Source organism: Podarcis muralis, chromosome 3, assembly GCF_964188315.1.
Source record: "Podarcis muralis chromosome 3, rPodMur119.hap1.1, whole genome shotgun sequence".
NCBI lineage: Eukaryota > Metazoa > Chordata > Lepidosauria > Squamata > Lacertidae > Podarcis > Podarcis muralis.
In genome coordinates this window covers 48,727,481-48,750,748 of record NC_135657.1, presented here as the reverse complement: position 1 = coordinate 48,750,748, position 23,268 = coordinate 48,727,481, and the positions used below count along the sequence as shown (strand labels likewise).

The window sequence follows — 23,268 nt, the reverse complement described above, 5'->3', positions numbered from 1 at the left end:
CTGTGCACTACATTTTAAGTGAAAGGATAAACAGTGCCAATTAATTCTTGGTGTATAGGTTTCTGTTGCCTCCTGTGGTTCTCTGTGTATAAATTGCCACAAAGAAATACAGACACTTTTATAATAATTAATTAGATTGTATTTGAGATGGCTGGAAGTGGAGTGCCCCCACTCCCAATAAGACATTTTAAATGTACTGAATGTAGCAGATCATATGTGCAACACCTGTTTATTTACATTGGATCCCATTGGTTGGCTCAGGACAACTACGTTTAGGACTACAGTATACATCCTATTGATTTCAATTAACTTGCATACTTTTAGTAACTGAGTGCAGCATTGCACTTTTAAGTCATGGAATCTAATATGAAGCAGCCCAAATGTTGTGTTTTTCATGTCTAAATTAATCTTCCAAATCTGATTACCTACAAAGACAAAGGACCAACCTTTTCTAACAGAAACCATATATGCCAAGGAAAGAATATCCCAAGTCTAATATTGTGACCATTTATACACCATGAAATTGGAACATGTGGCTTCCATCTTCCAATAATATGTACTGATTTAAAATTTATGGAAAGAGCCCATTCTAAATCAGTTCACTTCTAGCAGTGCTTACATATTTGCAATTGCATGCACTTGCCCCCACTATAAGGGGGTGGAGTTGGGCACTGCAACTGCTGACATATTTACCAAGGAATGAAAAAATGAGAACCAGATGAGGAGCACCCAAAATGGCTGGCAGGTAAAAGGTATTGCCAAGAAATGAATAAAAATCATGCATTAAAAAAAAAAAGGTATTGCCAAGAACATTCCTGCTAGTGGTAGACTACAGTAACTCCAGAGATAAATGTTTTGAAAGCAGAGCTGGACCCTGGAGCCTTTATGGGCTCTTCTGCCATCTCATGATGGCTAGGAGCTGGCCTATTAACAGTCTTTATTGCTCCCAAATACCCACTTAGCAGTCACAATCACTTAGAAGAGTTTGGATTTGATATCCCGCCTTTCACTCCCTTTAAGGAGTCTCAAAGCGGCTAACATTCTCCTTTCCCTTCCTCCCACACAACAAACACTCTGTGAGGTGAGTGGGGCTGAGAGACGTCAAAGAAGTGTGACTGGCCCAAGGTCACCCAGCAGCTGCATGTGGAGGAGCGGAGACACGAACCCGGTTCCCCAGATTACGAGACTACTGCTCTTAACCACTACACTCTCACTGGCTCTCACTTAAGTGCTTTAATACTCTTATGTAGAAAGCAGATTGCACCATACTCTCTAGCAAAAGTTATCCCTAAGCCTTGCTGGGTTTCTTGTGACTTGCAGTCATCTGCCATCAAGGGTGCTCCATAGATGGAGATGCAGTGCAAATAAAAATATACCTGACATGGGGACATACTGAATATGGGTCTCTGGGTTGTAGTTATTTTTCATATTAAGGTTTCATATTAAAGTTTTTCTGTGCAACATTGTCAGTTTGAAGTCCCACTACTGAATCATGACATCCCTTAACGTTTTTGTTACTGCTTTTGGATAACTCCCAACTTTTTTTTTTGCATTGCTGGTAAAAAGTGGGAAGACTTTTGTTTTCGTCTAAAAGCTTTTTATGCCCTTGGACCTGACGTGATGTATTTCGCTGGTCGTTTTTATCCTGGCCCAGGCCTGCTATTAGTTCTTGCTTTCTTTGCAACAGCAATGCGATTTCTCCGTTTGAGAAAAAATAAAGTAGCCAGCTAATGGCAGCAGCCCGTGGTGCCAAGCACATCGCAAACAAATCACATGCACCTAAACGGGTTGCATTTGTATAAGGTATTTATTATGTAGTTTTACGTATAATTGTAGTAAACCGCTCTGGTTTTCATTGTTACTAACAGCGGCGTATAAATACTTTTGTAAATAAATAAAACACACAGCGCACGGGCTATTCTCAAGGTTTCACATATTTTTGAAAAATCCCGCACAGCTGAATCCACCCACGTCGCGTCCCTTCGGGGCCCGGTTGCCATGACGACAGCAAGAGGAAACGTCGCTCCCCTCCCCCGCCCCTCACTTGCCCCGCCCCACTTGCCAGCCTCGGCTGAACGAAAACCAGCAAGTCTAGAAACAGGCCGGGGTGTTTCCAGCCTCAAATCTCGCGGTGTTACAGCGCTGCGTGCGTCGCGCGCGCGGGCAGGCGGGCGGAGCTGTGCTCGACTTTCTGTCAGAGGCTCCGGCGGCCTCTTCGATGGTGGGCGGTGGGCGAGCGGAGTGAGCTGGGGCGCGGCGCTAGGGTGAGCGCGGGCTCGGCGGCGGGCTCGGGTGAGGAGGTCGGCGGTGGGGCGGACGCTTCAGCAGTCGGTGGGCTTCCCCTTCCTCAGCTTGGCACTTTTTGCAGCAGCGCCTGAGTGTAGGGGGCGGGGAAGCTTTTCGTTTTCTCTCCCCTCCCCCCGCCCCGCTACTTCTGGGGCAACTAAAGGCCGGGGAAGAAGGGGGGGGGCTCTTCCTCCCGACCCCCTGAGGGATATGTGAAGGAGGCAGGTTGCGAGGGAGGCGGGGGGGGGCAAAGCCTTCGCTCAAAAGTGAGCTCCACGTTCTCCCCGCCCCTTGAGATTCCCGCCCACAATGCCTTCCTTCTCTCTTTCTCTTTCGTCCCCCCCCCCCCCGCCCCACCACCCCGAATTCCTTCTCGGAATCGGAAAGCGCAGAGTTCCACAGGTGGGGTCGAAGCACCGCTGTCTCTGCTTCTCTTTCGAGACTGGGTGCAACTCTTTCCAGGGAAAGCGAGGCTGCTGGTGGGTGTCCCGGACTTCGCCCGTCTCGGGGAAGATTTATTTGCACAGGTTGTCGTGCCCAGTTGAAGGTGCCAAAACATGGGTGCGGTGGGGCAGAGTTGCGGAGCTGCCAGTGACAACCGGTGTTGCCGCTGCTTCTCTGGACAGAACAAAAAAAAAATCCTTCCAGTAGCACACTAGTGTGTATCTGAAGAAGTGTGCATGCACACGAAAGCTCATACCAAGAACTAACTTAGTTGGTCTTTAAGGTGCTACTGGAAGGATTTTATTTTATTTTATTTTATTTTTTTTTTTTGTTTTGACTATGGCAGACCAACACGGCTACCTATCTGTAACTTCTCTGGACAGGGTTGGGGGCGGTGACCTCGAGGGGCTCCTGTCCGGATAAGCGGCAGCAACACTGGTGTCAGAATGACAGCTCCTACCCACTGCATGTGCTGCTGTTGAAACGCCATAATTGACTTGGGGCCCCAAAGATCTGAAGGAGTGCTTGCTAGCTCCCACATCGACCTGGCCAGGTGTAGCCTCCAGGTTGTGGAATAACTTCCCCACCAAGGTGTGTCTTGTGGCATCATTATATGCTTTTGGGTTTTTGGTCAAGATGCACCTCTTTATCCAGGCTTTTTAGCCAAGTGGAGGACTTCCCACCATGTTGCTGTCCTGTGCTGCTGTTTTGTTAACTGTGTTATTGGTTAGTTTTGTGGATTTATTGTATGACTTGGGGCATTTTCATAAACTGCTTGGCTGGGATCTCATGATGAAAGGCAATTTTGCCTCTTATTGAAGCTGTTGTATATTTGTCGTATTCTGGCCTGTGCCCTTATTTCCCAATTTTTGTGCTTCTCATAACATTGGCATGTATTTTTGCTATTCAGAATTTAATGGGTTTTAGCCTTTATGTAGGACTAGCCTATGACACCAATGCAAAACCTGATCAATATCTTGTGCAGTATTCTCTGCACTCATGGTAGCTTCAGAGTTAATGCAGAGGCTGCAAAATGGGGCTATGGGGCAGCGGGGGGGGGGGGGGGGGGGAGAGACTGAGCCAGCCTAGAATCCAATGAATTCTGAACCACACCCACTGCCATTACTACAGTATCAGACCTCCTTGCTATGTGTACTTCTGGCTGGTATAGCAGTGTTTTTCCTACCACCACCTCTCCATGAGTGGCAGGGCTTTGGATGAGGTGTTGATTGCACTGTGCTGGCTGGCTACAGTTAAGATTGCTCACTGTGTTGTATTTAGTATATTTGCATTATGTGTGGCTTGGCTCTTTGTGCCATTTGGATTACCTTGTTAACTTTACCGACTGTCCTGCATTGGTGTACCTGTGCAAACTGTTATGTGAGAGTAGTAGTGATTGCTAAGAGAGCACAAATTATTACAGCTACTTAAAAGACAGTATGTTGACTGTCTACAAATATTCATAGCTACTCTTGGAGAAATGGAATCTTATTATTTGACAGTAAAATTTCAAGTGACAGAACAAGATTTTTCTATATCCAACACAGGTGTTATGGCAGTCTACTGCAAGAGGGTCCTAGTAATACTGCTTGCTTTTCAAGGACTTCTAATAGCGACTGCTTATAATGAGAATGAAGACATACCTGAAGAATGGATTCTTCTTCATGTGGTTCAAGGTCAGATTGGTGCTGGAAACTACAGCTACTTAAGGTTAAATCACGAAGGGAAGATAGTGCTTCAGATGCAGAGTTTAAAAGGGGATGCAGACTTGTACGTATCTGATGTGACCCTTCACCCCAGTTTTGATGATTATGAATTGCAGTCAGTAACTTGCGGTCAAGATGTCGTTTATGTGCCAGCGCACTTCCGCCGTCCAGTGGGAATAGGGATTTATGGCCATCCCTCTCATCTGGAAAGTGAATTTGAAATGAAAGTGTACTATGATCAAACAGTTGTGGAATCTCCATTTGGTGGTGGCTCCTACAATCCAGAAGATACAGATTTGAACCAGAAGCAGTTTCATGCAAGAGAAGATGAGTCTCAGGATGAAGAATCAGTCTTCTGGACTATACTAATTGGAATATTAAAATTAATACTTGAAATTCTGTTTTAGATTCAGAGCTAGACAACAGGTTTCACATGTGAACAATATAGACAATTGAATGGATGCTATTATGTGAGCATTAGTACTAACAGATACTTTCTTTGCCAGGGAGGGGGAAATAAAGCCATAACAATTTTTGTATTGTAAACTTTTCCCACAGGTACACTGCAACAGGCACAGTATTTGTATAAGTTTTCTCTTAACTGATCAGGGTCAAATATGAATTTTACAGTTCACTGTGACTTTGAATAAAACTGATTTTCTATACAAAGATTTTAAGAATAGTAAAAAGACTAATTTCCATACAGTATTTCAGCACATTTCAATTATAAATACTTTAACCTCTTCTGTATGAATACACTAGGAGCAAATACCATTTTTAAATGCTAGCAGCTTTTGGAACATGAAAGCCATTTAACTAAGGCTGCTTTCATACGATATAACATCCTAAAAAAGAAAATATGAATTATCCTCCTTTTCTTGTGGTTTGAAGGGAGAAGCATTGATTTAAGAGACATAATTTGGCATGACCAATATAAGGTCTACATGATTTCTTGCTGTAAACCTAAATTCATTATATCATATGAGATTTGTACCACTTGATGGGTTTTTTTTTCTTGTCAGGCATTAGTACTCTGCTTAAAGGCAACTCCCATCAGAAAACAGTAATTGCCAACTAGTGATTCAGTCCTTTTCTTTGAGCTTGACAGAGAACACAAGTGATTGCTATGCAATAAATAAAGTCTGTTGTGCAATGACTGCTATGCAGCAGCACTGTATCCATGAAACAATTGATAGATTTACAGAATTTCAACTGGGCACTTTCCCTTTGCATGGGATTTTCAAGCAAAGCTACTGGAATAGAATGTATCCTTCCCTGTCCTCCTAAAATTAAAAACTTTATTTGGTGAAAAACATTTTGAGTGGTATTTTTCCTTATACAGAGTGGTAGGTAAATAGCACCAAGCTTAGCACTTGTTTTTGTGCAGTTATATATAAAGAGTGTAAATATTGATTTTAGCCTTCTTTGCTGTTCTTCCCTCTTCTTCCTCTGCCTCTGGGTATTGGAGGTTGTCTTTCGCAACAGTCACAAATCCAGCGACCTACAAAATTAGAGTTGTCAGTTAACAGTAGAGCAAACATTTGCTACTATAAAATCGTCACTCACTTCAAGTGCTTTTGGGGAGCAGAGTACGGAAGGACACAAATGTTAATAAGATTGCAATCATATGCCCACTTTCTTGGGACTGTGTCCCAATGAATGATGTGGGACTTGCTTTCAAGCAAACTTGCTTTTAATTTGGCTGTTATTTTTCAATTTCATGCAACTTAAATTTCAGGGACCTTGAAGATTTTTTCCTCCTTCCCCACAGGCAGGTAAACAGATGCAATGGTGGGAAGAAACTGTGCTTGCTTCTCAATTCTTTATATAATATGCTGAAAGCTATTCAAGGTTGGATATACCGGTGACACTCAAGTCATGGAAATTGTTCAAGAAGTATGTGCTGAGCATCTTCAGTTTGTTTACTTAAATGTCAGTGCATCACTTAATATTCATGCACCAGCACTGAGAATGATTCCCTCTGAGATTGAAACAGCACACTATTGTTCATTTCCTTAAGTAAGCTTGAAAGTAGGGACAGCAGTACCCTACTTAATTATTTTCCCTAGGTAAATTTAGGTAGGTACTCATTCAATGTGCTATAGGAAAAGAGCAAAATGGTGAATGAGGCACAGTGGGATTGGGTTAGCTTTAATGTCCTTTGTCCAATGAAGAAAACAGTTTGTAAAGTATAATTACATGCCTGAATGGGTATAACATCTGCTGTTTGATAAAGAACCACCTACATTTTTCGCTAGCTTCAAAAACCTGTTTGATTTACGATGTGTTTCTGAAAAGCTTTCAGTGGCTTACAACACTGACCATTTCTACTTGATTAAAGTCACATAAACTTAAACTACACACTGGGTGTGGGATTGGAGGAGAGGGGAAGAGAAGGTGTCAGTTCAATGAAACAACTGCACTGCCAAACCCATTGAAAATAATTTTCATCAGATGTCAGCTTCTCTCTAGTTAAGTTTCTGACATCCGACTTCCCATCTCCAATCTTTTTACTTCTTTAAATGTTTATTATCATACTGTTAAATCCTGAATTGCAAACACTTTTTATGAACAAGAATTGAGAGAGTAAATGAAGCGTGTAAGAAATAGCTGCCTCCAAGATTTCATTAAATAGATACAAGTGACATACAAAATGTTGAGATCTGAGCTTTCTGAAAAGAGTAAGCAAGATTGTGCTTCATTAATCTTGGATCTTGGTTCAATCTCTGAACAAGAGTAACTTATATAATTACCTGTTGGAATAGCACCAAGCCCCACACAAAACGTATGATAGCCACGGTCACACACATCACAGAACATCATTTCTTCCTCATGGTGAGGTTGCCCACATATAATGCATGTTTTACACTCCATACATTGCCACGGGTAGGTCTTAATTATTGCAACAAGCTCTGCAGACATATCCAGACAGGATGGGTGGCCTAGATCAAAACCAGTATCGTTACTAGAATGGTCAAATGAAGCATCTTTAATGAGAATAATTAAAATGGTTTATTTCAGTTCATTTCAGCATGTCAGATATGCTAAATTAACTTTTTAAAAAAATGCAAAAGCATTAGTTTGATTCTGCATTGCAGGTTGTTCTTTAAAATGGGTCATCACTTTAAATATTTAGAGATTTATTCAAAGCAGATTCTGTTACTTACCACTGTTATCACACTGGGAGCAGTGTATAAGTGCTTCAGCCTTCCCTTTCTTGTTGGATTCCTTACCCTTCAGACAAATTCCACATATAGCATTTGGAATGGCCTTTGGCTGGAAGGGTAGAAGAGGGCTATAAATTCATTCCAGAAGAATTGAGAACAGGTTTTTGTTTTGTTTTTAAAAAAATGTACTTATTTTAACCTTTATAAATTAATGAACCTTGTGAGTGGTGTGGATCAAAGGGAATGATTAAAAATTGGCAAGCATTGATTATACTGGATACAGAAATGAACAAACTATTCAAAACATGTACATGTATAGTTTACAAAATGTATCCCAGCCAAAGAAAGCGTATGTAATTAAAACTTTCATTTAAAAATGTCAGTCAAATGATCAAATTACACAATGAATATGAATTTTACAAAGAAAAATGTTGATAATTTCTAATAATATTATGGTTTGTCTATAGCCTGCACATGATGCATGAAAATCAGTAACGTGGGAACGTCTCTTGAAATGCAATTCATATTATTTGAACTATAAATATAAAATATATATGCTAAATCATATATGATGCTTTTTGCCTTCTGCAAAGAGATTAGGCAAAACATTCTGAACTGAATTAATTAGCAGTTCATAGTGTTGTGTGTTGCCTTAATGCTAAAGTCTTGCAAAGAGCCACTGGCAACAATGTTATTAAGACCAGTGAGATGATTCACTATACTATACTGTACAGTATAGAATAATTCATAGTAGTATAAAGGTGCTGTCTTAACATCAACGCAAACAAATGACCCAGCCAGCCTAGTATTTTCGCTCCTGAAAGGCAGATCTTGAATCTAGAGATTTGAACTTCAGCAAAGCCATAGGCAGAAATGTTTCCCAGCACAGCTGAGTCTTGCTGATTGAAGCCTGCTAGGTTATCTCGTGTTTATCAGTTGAAGCCAATGCCGAAATGAAGCAAGCTGCAATTGGACACTTAGCTGTGGGCATGTGAAACAAAATCTGACCCCGTCGCTAGCAAATATAAGATCAGAAATAGAGAGCAGGTTTTAAATATATAGCCAACTTAGTCCCACAGACTGCAGCCAGTTTGGTTCGTCCCAACAACTGTCTGCACTTTCAATGTGCAAAACTCTGTCCCGTTATTCTTTGTCGTTATGTGACAAAGAGATGGAACTCTAGCTCGTACCACCCTTGAACAGGGTAGATACCAATTCTATCCCTTATGCAATTGAGTTTCCATACGGTATTAATTGTTGTCTACATACAAGGGAAGCTTCTGCTGGCATTAAGAGATACTGTATGTATCTGTACCTGAAACACCTTGTCATGTTACACTAGCAGAATGGGTACCTCCAGGTGTGAACTTGCTTATTTGATATAACTAGAAGTTTTTGCTTTGAAGAAGAACCATATTTGCTTAGCAAAACAAGCAACAAAAGATCTGAACATATCCCCAGCTTTGAAAGAGTGAGAAGTGTGAGCAGGTAGAACTTTGCAAAGCCAATAAGGAAAGGAGGAGGAGCTTTAAACAAATTAATGTGGAATGGTCTCTCATGCTAGTTTTCTAAACGTTCAGACAATGAAATGTTAACAGCTACCCTTGCTAAATACACATCCCTGTCAGTAATGTTTTGGTTCTGCTGAGAGAAGCAGCATAGATCTGAGATGTTCTGATTGCTGTTAAGTAATGAAAAATACTGGTTTATAAAAAATTTGCTTATCAAATGCAGAAAAATACAGTGGTACCTCAGGTTATATACGCTTCAGGTTATAGACGCTTCAGGTTACAGACTCCGCTAACCCAGAAATAGTACCTCGGGTTAAGAACTTTGCTTCACGATGAGAACAGAAATCGTGCTCCGGCGGTGCAGCAGCAGCGGGAAGCCCCATTAGCTAAAGTGGTGCTTCAGGTTAAGAACAGTTTCAGGTTAAGAACAGACCTCCGGAACGAATTAAGTATTTAACCCAAGGTACCACTGTAGGTTCTTTAGAACTTTCTGTATAAGCAAAATAAAAGTGAAAAATCAAACCTTAACACCGATTTTTTTAAATTTTAACCCAGTATTTCCTAATAATTTCTAATCTGCAGAGAATAATACTAATCCGCAGAGAATACTAATAAGCCTTAGTCTGATTTCCTAGAATATTTGAATATCTAAATTAAACTAGGGCTTCAGAGCACTTTAACTTGTCTGGCCTCCAGAGGTTTGTTTAAATACCCACAAGGCATTTATAAACAGCTTGTTTTCCAAAAGATGACAGAAGCATTCATGAATAATTTTTTGCTTATTTATTTTTTAAAAAAGCATAGTCCACCTGTTTTATACATAAATATAATTGAATGAGAAAAGGAGACTAACATTCACAAATGTCTCTACAAAATAATAAATACCACGAAGGAGAAAACATACATATAAAAATTTTCTATTACCTATTCTACTCCTACTTTTATACCTTTTTATACCCTGCGCCTACCAACAAAATATTAAACCTCATTCCTGCAGTGATCTCCCTCTTGTATTGCTACATTCTATGAGTAATGTTTGTGTTTTAAGTTATATCAATATAAAACAAAACAGCAAGTGCACTTCTCTAATTCTCTTTACCATATGTATATTCTACTGATGTGGTACACAGTAGCAACCTCTCTTTCAGTCACCCAAAGCAAAACAACCTTTGAGTCACTAGATCTGTGCTGTGGTATGTGCAGTTAATACTATGATACTTAAATGCGAAAACACTGGTGAAGGTGCAGTTATTAATAACGTTTCCCCCTAGTCCTAGTTCCACAAAACTAGGAGTGAAATAGTCACAGCGTACTAGTTAAAGACCCTCCAAAGACATTGGAGTGTTCCCCTTTCAAAATGAAATAGAAAGGAAAGCCTGTTCACATTTCAAAGCAATTTTAAGTGAAAACAGAAAAATAAAAATGGCTCTGTGGGAACACTGGAAAACACTGCTTGACATATTGTTCTCCTAATCATATTCAACTCGACAAAAGAGGTGGGGGGGGGGGAGAGTTCCTGGCTTGCTGCTCCCAAAATTGGTTTTATGACAAAGGCTGCAATCCAGACACAAGCTGATTAAATCCCATTGAAAACACTGGCCTGGTTCATATGTAGCATCCCTGGTCCAGGGTTTAATCCAACTAAATCTTACTCAGAGTAGACTCATTGAAATTAATGAACATGACAAGATTAGGTCCATTAATTTCAAAAGGTTGCTCTGAGTAAAACTTAGTTGACTATCACCCCTTGGGATTATATCTGACCTAGTCATACTAGGAATGGATCCACAGAAATAAATTAAGTGCATTTATTTCTAGGCTTTGCAGATTCCATGACGATTTCCTGGTGGGTTAAACTACAGTTTCCAGTTTTAGCAGATGACGGATGGGGAAGATGAAGAGCTCAAATTCTTCGCTTGCTCCCACTCCAAAACCATGGTTTCTTGGACCAGAAATGTTACACCTGAACAAGACCAATGGAATTTCAGCAGCTAAACTGTAGCTAAATCAAAAATAGTTTACAAGCACACATTTCCGAAAATTACTTAGCCAGAAAATAAGTTCTTCCTGTTTTCGTAGCAACGGAATGTAAATTGAAAAATTCTGGGATGGGGGAAAGGGCAAGTCAGTCTCTTGCTACATGCTCAACTTAACATATGTGCAAATCTCCCTTATTCTGAGAAAAGAATACTGAATGTGCAATTATAACAGCCAGTCCTTCATCTATTGCAGTAAAAATTAATGGCTATATAGGAATGGTATATCATGAGGAGGAAAAAACGTTTCAATAGTTTAAAAACAGTAAAAGTTAAACAGAAGTTAAAAGGAGAAAAACTCTTAACATTTGCTTCCTGTGGCATAACAACAGTATGCCTGGATATTGTAAATCTTCTTAAGCTTGAATTTTAGTTTTAGAGTGAATATTGTAATTTAAAGACTGGTAAAGGATGATAAATGGATAGTGCATGTTGCATAATAAAATCATTATATATTCCTGGGACATTAGCTGAAGTCCCATTTTCAGCACATAATGTATAAAAGAAATACCTGTTATAGATAATTATCTATCTATCTGTCATGTTTTAATCAGCTCCATAAAATCTATCATGTGTTTAAAATCATCCTGGCCTTACATTCGGGGAAGTGTAAGTTATAGTGAGAATAGCCATAAATTGTGGGGGAGGGTGGGTGGGTTGTTGGCATCATTGTGTTTTCAAAGTAGTTTCTGCTGTCTTCTTGGGGCCCAATGCACCAGGAAAGACTCCAACAGCAGTACCATTGAAATGAATGGCAGCAGCAAGAGCACAATAAGCATTCACAACAGGAGATCTTGCATAGAGCTTTCCTGTGATTCATCTAGACTTACTAGAATATGCTTTTAACCAGTGACCAGCAATCACCGGAATCCATTTTTGAATCCAAGTACTGAAAAAAGATAGTTGTATCTTTAGCAGTCACAAGCCTCGCCAATCACTTCTTTATGCTATCCCTTCACAATGAAAGACTAGCCAAACATTTGCTGAATCTTATGGACTTTGTTCACATAATACTTTAAGTTCAAAAATGCTACTAAGCCTTTCAAGCTTCATCTTTGGATTTCATAAAATTACATTACTGGCATGAGTTTAAGTCTACAATAAAGTAAACATTTTGCAATGCAAATATGTAAAAATAGACATGTTCTGCAAAAGTTTAAATCTCTTATTTGCATCATGTAAAATTATTCCTGAAATGAGATATAGATGACATATAACATTCTGTAATATAGTCTAAAAGTATGCATTTATCCTGTTGAAACAATATTCCTGCAAGTTTTTTCCAACAGAAGCTGCGTAATGCAAACTGGAAAGTGAATTGTTTGATTTGGGGGGGGGGGATAAGCAATTAAAATAAATGATGCAGTTTGGTAACAGTTTGCAGAACTTTAAAATTAGGTTACTTGTGCTACACAACTTCTTAGGCTAGACATTGTTTAACAATCATGCTGGCAACTCAGAATTACCATCCTTAACTTTCTTCCTGTACCCTTTCCAATCCACATGCCTTATCTTCCAACTATAGTATAAAGCAAATATCCCCTTGGTTTCAATGGAAACCAAATAGCTTGCTTCTTATTTTCCTTAACACTAAACATGAATTTCCACTGAAATATGAAAAATACTTTTAATCCTAAACTGAAATCCATCCGTTGATAATTACAAAACTGGATGTAATCATCACTGTTCAGACATGACAAGTTTAAGATAAGGTTCTGAGATTCTGGACCTGTTCAGATACTACCGCTTCCCCACTCACCTCTCTGTGCAATGATATCACAGGCAATCTCAGGATCACATACTTTCTCTCTACTACTACCCCCCCCCCCGCCCCATAATTGAACACACAATGTGACCGCAGCAGGAGATCCCATTTTTTAGTCCACAATCTCCCCTACCCTATGATACGGAACCATTTTCTAAATTACAGAGTTGGCTATCTATATACTGGCAAGGTTAGGGAGATGCTCACATTCAAATGTGGAGACCTTCAAGTTTAGTCATTATTCACACAATTAGAAGAAGGGGCCTGGAGGAAGCATGTGAGTCCCAAGAGCAGCTCCTGACCCTCACTGCCCATAGAGGTAAGGGTGAAAACGTATTGTCTAAATGGTTTCTTACAAGATTAGCTGGATATTTCCCCTGCAAACAACAGTGCAGATCTGCTCAAATCAAATCTAGGTTCCCAGCATCCTACATTCTAGGGAAATGTTAAGATTACTATTACCAAATCACTTTCTAAGCAGTTAAAATGCTTTTGACCTGTAAAGAGTTAAGAAAATATATGTGCAAAGTTTTTGCAACATTTTTACAGTCCAGTCCACACATGAGCAAGGTATTTTAATTCAATCCCAACGGGATATTTGATATGTAACCATCTACCTTATAATGACAATAAAAGAACAGAACACCCCCCACCCTGCAAAACGAGAGGGGAAACTTCCTTTATAATGGGGTTTCATGCTGCAGTTGCTTAGGAACCAATTTAAGTATAGAAAATAGAAGCCACTCCACAGCCAGGGTAACAAACAGTAAGGCCCCAAGTAAAATAAAGCAACAGGAAGTAAAGAAGCAAACAGGAATGCATAACAGGAGAGCAGCTAGCCAAGTATAGTAAGCAGAAGTTCCATATTTTTGAAAAAACAAAGTTAAATGTTTCAGGGAGAGAGGCTGGTCAGTAAAGAAGCTGAGTCAGGGGCTTTTTTCTTCTACCTTGTACCCAGGAACTGACTTGGATACAGATCGTTTGGAACCCTCTTTTCTTGGTGTAGAGTTTTTCTCTCTTGTTTTTTGTCTTCCCTGAATAGGTTCCTCCTGGTTTTCAGGGGGGCATTCACCTTCAGACACATTGCCAGATGAGTTGTCCTATAACAAAAGCACCATCATTTTGTTGGTTTGCTTGGAGTGGACAAAGGAAAAAAATGATCTCTTTCTAAACTTCAAACTTTGCTTTCTTTACTCTGAAGCATAGGGCACTTATTCACCATAGAGGTACCCAATGAAATAACTAATAGCCTGGCCCTTCAATCCAGTGCTCTGCTGATAGAGTGCTAGGGATCACATTTAACAAGTCTTAAGAATGGCACAAGGTTAATTGATTGGACCTCAATCAAAAACAACAATAGGTATATAGACAAGAATACAATTCAAAAATATCTCTAGTGCTTTATTCTTACAAAACACTTGGATAATAATAGGGTATTTATCCTCTGTATTTTCGAAGTTTCTGTTAATTTATCTAGCTATATATGAAAGCATACATACATAGGCAAACACTACTTTAGCTCACCGAATTGCCTTTGATTTTCCTCTTTTCATCACCACGCTCTTCTGCATCATCAGAATCCCCATCACTATCCAGTGCAGGCAGCTCTGGATCTAAGGGAGGCTCATAAAGAGCTGTATTGAGCGGCAAATATCGAAGCTCATCTGGAGAGTATCTGAAGTGAAAAAGTAATTATTTTCAGTACCATCTTTTGATACACTATGTATACACGGTATGGCAATAAGGGATAATACAAACAGCTTGGACTTCAAACACTACTTTTCAGTGATTCAACTATGATGAATAAATTTGTATCTGAAAGGTAACAATAAAACAATTGTATATACAGTTTGATTTCATGCATATGCAAAATCGCCACATAGTCAAAAGCTGCTGGCTGGAAGTGGGGGAGCCCACACATGCAGGACCTCCCTGTGTCTCCACTGCCAGAGGAAGAAACAGCGAGGAACCAGTGAAGGCATATGGGGGAAGAAGAAATCTGGCTCCCTTGGAGGAAAGATAAGCAGGGAAGCGGTAGAGGCAGAAAAAGGAAGAAGAAACCTGGTTTCCTCCGCTGCAGAAGGGAGAGGAAAGGTAGACAGGGCAAGAGGCAGGCAGAAGCTGCAGCTTCATCTCAGATCCACTCCAGCATTTTTATTCTGCCTACATCTCTCTCTGTCCACCTCTGCTCCATTCCACAACCAAGGGAGCCAGGGTTTCTTCTTCCTCCATCTGCTTCCCTTTTCATCTTTCAGGTGTCTTCTGCCTCTGTCAGCCTCTCTTATCTCTTCTACCTAAGTCTCTCCCCGTCCTCCACTGCAACCATCCCCAGGATGGCCACTGCGTGTATAACAGAATTCACGCAAGTAAAATGTGTGAAAGCACTGTATATAAAGGGATATGTTCTGTAGATCCTACGTACTGTACACCATTGCCATGCAATTTGGAGTGACACAGGAATGTTTTCTCATTTGTTAAAATCCTGATCCTCTGAATCCAATCTAAAGTACATGCTGAACAAGGCAATTCTTATATTTAGTTATTCTATATTTATATAGAGAGGTAACTAAGCCAGGTTTGCCAAGCTTGCCCTTTAAAAGTATGTCATTCCCTTATATATATTTGGGGGTTTTTATTTCTACAAGCTACATTTTCCTAAAGCAATAAATAATTAGTGCTTGTTTGCTAAGCCTAAAAGCAGGGACTGTTTCATTACTGATATTTGCAAGCTGCTCTGACAGCCTTTCCTCCCCACTGGCTGAACAGCACGGTAAAATGCTTTCAGATTCATCAGAACAAATGTATTTCATTATTTTTACAATTACCTTTTATAGTACTCCTGAAACTGGCCTGGTATGAGAGACACTGGATAAGGACTAACCTTTGTCCTTTCTGTAGGTAAAATTTTATATTTTCCTTGAGGCACCTGGATAACCTGGATTGTTAACAGAAAAAATAAGGAGCTCATTTCCTACATTTAACGAAGTGGCTTGCTTTTCCAAATGATCATTTAGCTAGATTCATTGGAACTATGAAATTTCTGTTGCCAACTCGCCCTCATGCATAATGCATCGTATAACCTGAGATTCAATTCCAATAGATTGGATAAAATTACCAGATCTTCCATACTCCAAGGAGTGGATCACATCCCAAGGAGTGGATCACGCAGCTACTGATTAAAAATTCTGTACAGACGGTGAGGCATTAGTATTGCGTGCACCCCCAGGTACATGTTAAATAATGTGACCTAGGCTGCATGTATCTACATATATTTATGTGTTTTCTGGATCACAATGGTATGGCATATGCATATTGTGTGGGAATATCTGTAGTGTGATCCTCCATTCCACATCCCAAAATTTTGCCTTGTAATTGCATCAATCAGCCTAAGAGGGGATTAGGGCAAGCAGATCCATACTCCTAATCGCTTTACACTGTGGCTGAGGGGCAGGGAGAGGGGAAAGAACATGGTCCAAGTTCCCCACTCTGTGTACAGAATTAAGGTTCAAGAAACACACCTGAAGTGGCAGTTTTCCTATGTGCTCCCATAAAATAAAATAAAATTCCTTATCTTTTCCATCAGAACAGAATACAAAATAAAACATAAAGAATGAATATTGCTAAAATGCATTCGTGATCTGAAACGCTGATTATTCCATTTTCATATTTCTTTTTATAAACAAAAAGGGAGCAATTGTACTGGAAGTGAAGCAATATAGGGATGACAAAACCTTGTGCATCTCAAAGTATCAAGAGTAAAAGAGGGTGCGCTCACAGTGATTTCAGTCTGGAGGAATTCAAAACCCAATCAAAATAATGTTTCACTGTTGTAAATCAGTGGTGACTACTGGGCTACTCCAGAGGGCAGTGGCAAGATCTGAGAAAGTCAGTTCCCTGCTCAACCAAGAAAAAACTGGATAAATAACTTCCAACTGTATTCTCTCTCCCAAGAAATATCTACTGAGGTTGAAAAAAAATGCTATATTTTCCAACACCTTCCCCCCCCCACCCCCAAATCTGGCATCTTTACTATAGGTAACAAGAAGCTACCTATAGTCATTTGAGCAAAAAAGTTAAGACATCCTACATGTGTCTGTAAATCAAAATAGGCCCTTCTTTCTTCCATTCGTTCCCGGTTTAAGTTGCTGTTGAACTCGGCGGCTTTCTTGGCAGCTTTCTTAATGTATTCTGGAACTTTACTTGCTTCAACTTTCTGTGTGTTCTGCTGTTGCATTTGCTGAAACAGGTTTTTTTTCTATTAGTTCACAAGCTGCAGAAGCTATCTATCCCAAAAGACATTTAATACGTTCCAAGATTGTATACATCTTTACAAATAAATCTGGAAACAGAACTTACAGAATACTCTTTATAGTGATCGGTTATTCGTTGGCGTTCTTTTTCTTGAAGTATGACAGAGTACTCAGCATGTTTCGCCGGGTATTCTTTAATCATCAGATCAATTACTTCATCACTGCGTAAGGCTGTGAGACCTAGGTTACATCAAAAAGTCACTTGTGCAATTTCATTACAAAATAAGAGACAAAATTAAGGGCTTTGGGGGTTTTAGTTCTTTTTAAAGATTTGTAGCCATCCTAACTTAGAGCATCAGTGCAGTGCAAAGCGTGTGTGACAACTGCACAATGATTCACCCCCAAAGAACTTCAGAATCAAGTTGTGACATCTCCTGCTCCAACTGCTGTACTGTTTTATTGTCTATTTTAATTATGGATTTTTACATTTTATATTAGCGTAACTGATTTTTATATTTTGTAAACTGCTTTGAAGCCTATAGTGGTCTCAAGCAGTTACATAAATTAATAAATAATAATAATATAATCATAAGGCTTAGCTAAACATATTACATATTTTCACAGTTTATTCCCAATCCACTTTAAGGAGCAATGAAGTAAAGATCTTTTGAATAACAGTTTCCACATCTTCGCAAGTTTATTGTTAAAAAGGTAAAAACTGAATAATCTCTCCTACATTTTACTCTCTTGGAAATGTTTACATACTTCATTTTTTTTAAAGGAAAAAATGCCCTTTTTGTCCTTACCTAAGGTACACTGTGTTTCTGTAATGACATTTAACTCTCTGAGGTAGAGTTTCTCTTTGTGAGATAGATCTCGTCTTTCTAAATCTCCAGGAAAAGGGAGGGAAAGTAGTAAAAAAGAAAGTGTAAAGGATTTTTGCAACCTCTCCAAAAGTACAAAATAAATATAGCTGTGTTACAGTTAAATTTCACTCAAGTACTTGTAATAGAAAGTTACTGCTTCTGTCACAGGAAACAATAATAAGATAACCCATGCAGGGAATATTATGCTTTTTGCCTTTACCAAACCTGAGAAGCATGTTGGGCCAGGGGGAGGGAAGTCACTACTGCTTTCCCTAGCCCACCTTTTCACCAAGTCAAGAACAGGGGCAAGTCTACTTATACACCAAAAAATGAGAATGTGCTGTAAAAAGCCCCCTGCTCAAATTAAAGGTAGTTACAGGCATTCAAACAAGTTGCAACGGAAGAGATCTGAGTGACTTGCCCATTCATCTGTTGTGCTTTTTCTGCAAAGTATGAAGCATAGACTCATACATCATCTATGCAGCAGAACGTACAAGTTCCAAGAATACGTGGTGCTCCCACATCTGATCATAAAGTAGATGTGCGATTCCACAATTGCACAGGAAGTACAATAACTTTTGCTTCCTTTGTTGCTGCTTATCCTTCATGCTCACAGTCATGTTGAGAGGAATGTCCTCATTGTTCCCTTATTGACACAGAGGGAACCTGAGGTTGAATGACAGTAACTGGCTCAAGACTACCAGCAACAATCTGTGGAAACCAAACAACTGAAATGTTCATTACTGTGAAGAACAAATAAAATATTATCTCTATTCTTTTTTATTAAAGGGTTTAAAAAATGAACAGAATTGCTTAAAAGCCTCATCTTTTCAAAGTATCCCGTCAGGCACTCAAGACAGCAGACAAACATCACAAAAATAACATTTTAAAATGTAAAAACTGTTTTCATAGATATCAATGAAAAAAGAGACAAAAACCAAATGTGCCATTCTCGTATAATACATTGCCAAAGGAAGCTGAGGAATTCTGTAGTCAAGAGCAAAACAATAGGAGCCTCAATAGTTCTAGATGAAAACACATTCATACATCCTCATGGATACACATTTGATTTGTAACACTTCACATAAGGATTTCTAACATTAATACCTGGATATTTTCGCTTAAAGGAGGTCACGCCCAAGTATTCACTGACTTGCTCTTGAAGCATATAGTATTCTCCAGTTTCATCAGGTGGCCATTTGTACTCTATCAGGTTTTCAGCTGGAAAGTAGCTAAAGCTAAACACATAAAGATCAAGCTTGAAACAACCAGTGTTTGATTAATTAATTAATTCTTAAATTTGTAATAATTTAATTATACGTCCACCTGTAGATCTCAGAGCAGTTCACAACATAAAACTACAAGATAAAAATGAAATACATAATAAAAACAAGAACAGAAAAAACAAGCAAACCAATAACCCTCCAATCCACAGTCTATCATTTTATCCCACATGCCATTTCACTTGCTCCATAGAAGAATTGTTTGTTTGTTTGTTTGTTTAAATTGTTAACCACCTGGACACGCTTCAGGTGGAATTTTTATTTTTAGAATATAAATTTTAAAAACTGCCCTTTATTTCATGGACTGTGTTCCAACTGTTAGATGTTAAAATGCCCCGTTTGCAGGTTAGGAATGGTGTCCTATAATATGCTGCTTCTTTTTATAAAAAAATAAAACCCCAAATTTTGACTTTCTAGGTAGAGTGAGGCAACTAAATAATAAGAGGCACAGTTCCGGTGTACCTTTTTGAGAAAGAAAAGTACTTACAATCTATTTTCAAATTCCTATAGTGACCATCTCTGACTGCATGAGCACAAAATTTCAAAGCTCTAGTTCATGGGGAGTTACCCTAACAAGCTTGAGGGTAAGCAAGTGAGGGTCAGACATATATTTCCTCTCTCTATTTAAACGATCTGGAACATATTGGGAAAGGTTTCATACCATATGCATCTAGAGAAGAAAAAAACGGAATGCATGATAATACCTAAGGTCCTGACTTGAAGTTTCACAACTTCGGGAGCTGTCCCCTGAGCCCATGCGTCGTCTTTTTGATGGTTGACTGCCATCGTTTGAATTCTCTTCTGTATCATCCTACATAAAGAGCAAAGCGACAAATGTTGAAAAGCAGAGCTCCCAGGACTTACAGCACATACACATCAGAGACCTAGAATATAATTATTCTGGATTTTAAGACCCTAAATCAAGATTGAGGAACGACCTGCCCATGGCATACATCCCCATCCAGTCTGCATCCTCTCCTCAGCCTCAACCCCTCCTCCCTGGCCCACAATCAGTGGGTGTCTCTTGATGCTTCCCCTCCCTTTTTCTGACAGAAATGTTCAGGAAGCAAGCTCAGCTGAGAACTGCCACTTCATGGCCCTGAGCAATTTGAAGCAGCAGCTCCTGAAGCTGGGGTGGTGGAGAGAGGCAGGGTGGCCCTACCCACCACCAGAAAGTGGTTTCCAGCAGATTACCACCACCACCCCACCCTTGAAACGAAGCCCTTGGCAAAAAGAGAAAAAAGTTTCCTGGCTTCTGCTTTAAATAGTTTAGGATCTGACTATTTGTTTTATTTATTTACTGCATTTATAAAGCCATAACAGACGCTCTCTAGCTAGCTCACAAAGACGAAACCAAAGATTAAAGTACAGTACAAAACTATTAAGAGTAATAAATTAAACAACTGAAACACAATTTTAAAAGTTCGGAATTCAGTTTTGAAATGCTCTCCAACTCCAACAATTTATATGTTATTTGTATTACAATTTGTATTCTATGGAATTACAATCACTGCAAGAAACAGAAAAATCATTATGTGGTCTGCCAAGCCCACCAGAAATTTTCAAGTTGTCTGTAGGGAAATAAGTTTGGAAACCAATGTTCAAGAATCTGTGATAATATAACAAGGTATGCTGGGGTAAGAGGGACTTCTTGGATTAAATGCATTTTATAGGATCAGACTACAGCATATATCACTGAGAGTGTGAGATATAATTATTTGCATAAGCTGAAAATATGCTGAAAGTATCATGCTGCTCCCAAAGGGAATGCTATATGATGTTTCAGTAAGACTAAAATCCTAAATATACAAGCTGGAAAAGAATCCCATCAGTGGGACTTACTTCCAGTAAACAGGCTTGCATAGATAACCATATGGGAAAGACAGTAACAAGAGAATCTACTATGTATATGAAAGGGAATTACCAACACTAGAGAAACCAAGAAACAAAACTCAGGATAGGGCTATGATGAACAGGCAGTTTGGGTTCTTAAAAGGGGGAGGAGGGGTTACCACCAGAAGCAAATTTATCTGCCACCCCATGGTGTCCCCCAAAGACCCTTTACTTTCTCTGTGAACACGGCCATTCACTCCTGTAGTGAATGGCATTTGCGATACTGTTGCAGTGAAGGCAAAACCTATTTTGACACTGCCGCAGGGGAATCCTAACAGGAATCCCACAAAAGGGTCCTATGGTGGAGGGAGCGCTCTATGCCACTGCCGTAGATCCTTTGCAATATATGTCCAGTTTTTCACACACACACTTCTTCCATGGGAACATCTTGCGAGCGAAATGTAAATGTCGCGGAGGGGTTGTAATGTGGCGAGACCAAGGGTGGGCAGGGAACTTGTGGCCCTCCAGGTGTTGTTGGCACTCCGGCTTCCATTAGCCCCAGCCAGCTTGGCCAATGGTCAGGAATGATGGGAGCCCAACGCCATTCGGAGGATCGCAGGTTCCCCATCCCTAGTGATGTAGTCATACGCGCAGCATCAACTCTTAGTCCCAGCAGCAGTACAGCCTATAGGCTCACGATGAGGATGATGAAGGAACCTCGCCAGAAACCGAGCAGCTTCAGATCCAATGGGATCCTGGATACAAGAACCACTGGATTCCCCTCCGCGGGGGCGAAATAAACACAAAGCGAAGGAGACAGCGAAGCAGCAACTTCAAGGAAAGCGCTCCCGCCCATCAGCCTTGGAGGGGGAGGCTGGGGGCGCGGAGGCTTTTGGGAGACTCGTCTCCAAGGCAACGGAAGGGGCGGAGGCTCCTTTCGTTTCCTCAGGGATGAGCCCGCGGGCGGGGAGGCGGCCGAGGCAACAGGGCCGCTCGGTCGGTCCCTGCCGAGAGCCCTTCACAACCTGCCGTTTCTCGCCGGAGGTCGCCCGTTATTTATTTGTTTATTCTCCCGCCCCGGCAGGCCGAGTCGCCTGAGAGAGGACGGCCGCCTCCTGCTGCTGCTGCCCCGCTCACCTTGAGAGACTGGGCTCCAGGCGTGGCCGGGTCGCTGTCACACACCCGCGGGGACAGGACGGCCGCCATCACCAACACCGCCGCCGCCGGCGGCCACGGACGGACTGGCGCGGCTAGAGAGGCTCTTTGTCCCCGCCCCCCTCCGGTTTTTTTTCCTGGAGTCCTGCCGCGCCGAAGGACAGCGCCACCTACCCGCCTGGAGGTGGTAGCGCAGCCGCCGTCGTGACATCAGCCCCCGTTCTCTTGGCTCTTGGGGGCGGAGCCTGTGAAGCAGATGCGCTCCCTTCGTGGCCTCTGCCGTTGGTTATTGGACCAGGGTCCAATCTTAGAATCACAGAATTGTAGAGTTGGACGGGACCCAGTCCAACCCCATAGTTAGGATCTTCCTCGTCCCAATGTTTGCATTGATTTTTATTTCATTGCTTCATTAGCACTTACAACCCTTTTCTCCAAACTGTTGTTGATGTTGTTAGTTTGGATCCAGAAATACATGTGTACATGCCTGGCTTGCTATGGCCCAATTCTGGCGTGGGAGTTCCCTCCTTCCCTTTCTCGCACCTCCCACCCAGCCATGACCCCCACCTTCTGGAAGGGGCCCCCAACTTTTGGGGGAGCTTTTTCTGGAGGACTGGCCAGGGGAGAGAAGGCGGTGCACGGAATTCTATTTCGACAGCCCCTCATTTCTCAGGAACCTATTTATTTTATGTTGTTATATTGGACAGGTGGCAAAAATTGGCCCTTATATCCCAGCTCAGTGACAGAGATTTGCAGGAGGTATGCTGTTTATTGTCACGAGAGTGGATGAAACGCTCATGGTATCGACACGAAATCAAGCATTTAGTGTGGCCGGTCGTACAACATGGAATGCCCTCCCCATGGAAAAATCTTATGTTCATATTTCTAGAGACTATTTCTAGGGTTGCCAGGTATTTTGATGTGGTTAGACAGGTCCTTGTGATTTTATATTTGCTGTATATAAGTTAG

General features: G+C 40.6%; 2 protein-coding genes across 10 annotated transcripts; one reads left to right on the top strand and one right to left on the bottom strand.

Annotated features, from left to right (window-relative positions):
• Window positions 1–2,139: 2,139 nt before the first annotated feature.
• On the top strand, window positions 2,140–5,751 carry C3H6orf120 (chromosome 3 C6orf120 homolog). Of its 6 annotated transcripts, none has more exons than XM_028723947.2 (2): window positions 2,140–2,264; window positions 4,278–5,751. In XM_028723947.2, exon 2 carries the CDS (start codon window positions 4,283–4,285, stop codon window positions 4,841–4,843), a length of 561 nt encoding a protein of 186 aa, XP_028579780.1. In that variant the 5' UTR covers window positions 2,140–2,264; window positions 4,278–4,282; the 3' UTR covers window positions 4,844–5,751. The 6 variants fall into 6 exon arrangements, with proteins under 6 accessions (XP_028579780.1, XP_028579784.1, XP_028579783.1 ...); XM_028723951.2 differs by having other exon boundaries at window positions 2,196–2,292; XM_028723950.2 differs by lacking the exon at window positions 2,140–2,264 and adding an exon at window positions 2,309–2,331.
• On the bottom strand, window positions 5,721–22,439 carry PHF10 (PHD finger protein 10). 4 transcript variants are annotated; one of them, XM_028723943.2, is made up of 12 exons: window positions 22,285–22,439; window positions 20,019–20,125; window positions 19,139–19,269; window positions 17,972–18,055; window positions 17,272–17,405; window positions 17,003–17,152; window positions 15,741–15,850; window positions 14,440–14,590; window positions 13,863–14,015; window positions 7,604–7,712; window positions 7,190–7,378; window positions 5,721–5,937 (listed from the first exon to the last, which is right to left on the bottom strand). In XM_028723943.2, the coding sequence occupies exons 1-12, from the start codon at window positions 22,351–22,353 to the stop codon at window positions 5,852–5,854; spliced, it is 1,473 nt and encodes a 490-aa protein (XP_028579776.1). In that variant the 5' UTR covers window positions 22,354–22,439; the 3' UTR covers window positions 5,721–5,851. The 4 variants fall into 4 exon arrangements, with proteins under 4 accessions (XP_028579776.1, XP_028579777.1, XP_077781931.1 ...); XM_028723944.2 differs by having other exon boundaries at window positions 17,972–18,049; XM_077925805.1 differs by lacking the exon at window positions 22,285–22,439 and adding an exon at window positions 19,358–19,389 and having other exon boundaries at window positions 20,019–20,103.
• Between the last annotated feature and the right edge of the window lie 829 nt (window positions 22,440–23,268).

Coding starts and splice junctions, on each gene's coding strand:
- C3H6orf120 (XM_028723947.2), top strand. CDS start 4,283: ATGGCAGTCTACTGCAAGAGGGTCCTAGTAATACTGCTTGCTTTTCAA.
- PHF10 (XM_028723943.2), bottom strand. CDS start 22,353: ATGGCGGCCGTCCTGTCCCCGCGGGTGTGTGACAGCGACCCGGCCACG. Junction 20,126..22,284: donor CTGGAGCCCAGTCTCTCAAG/GTGAGCGGGGCA, acceptor CTCTTTATGTAG/GATGATACAGAAGAGAATTC. Junction 7,713..13,862: donor AGTCAGTTCCTGGGTACAAG/GTAGAAGAAAAA, acceptor CTACCCTTCCAG/CCAAAGGCCATTCCAAATGC.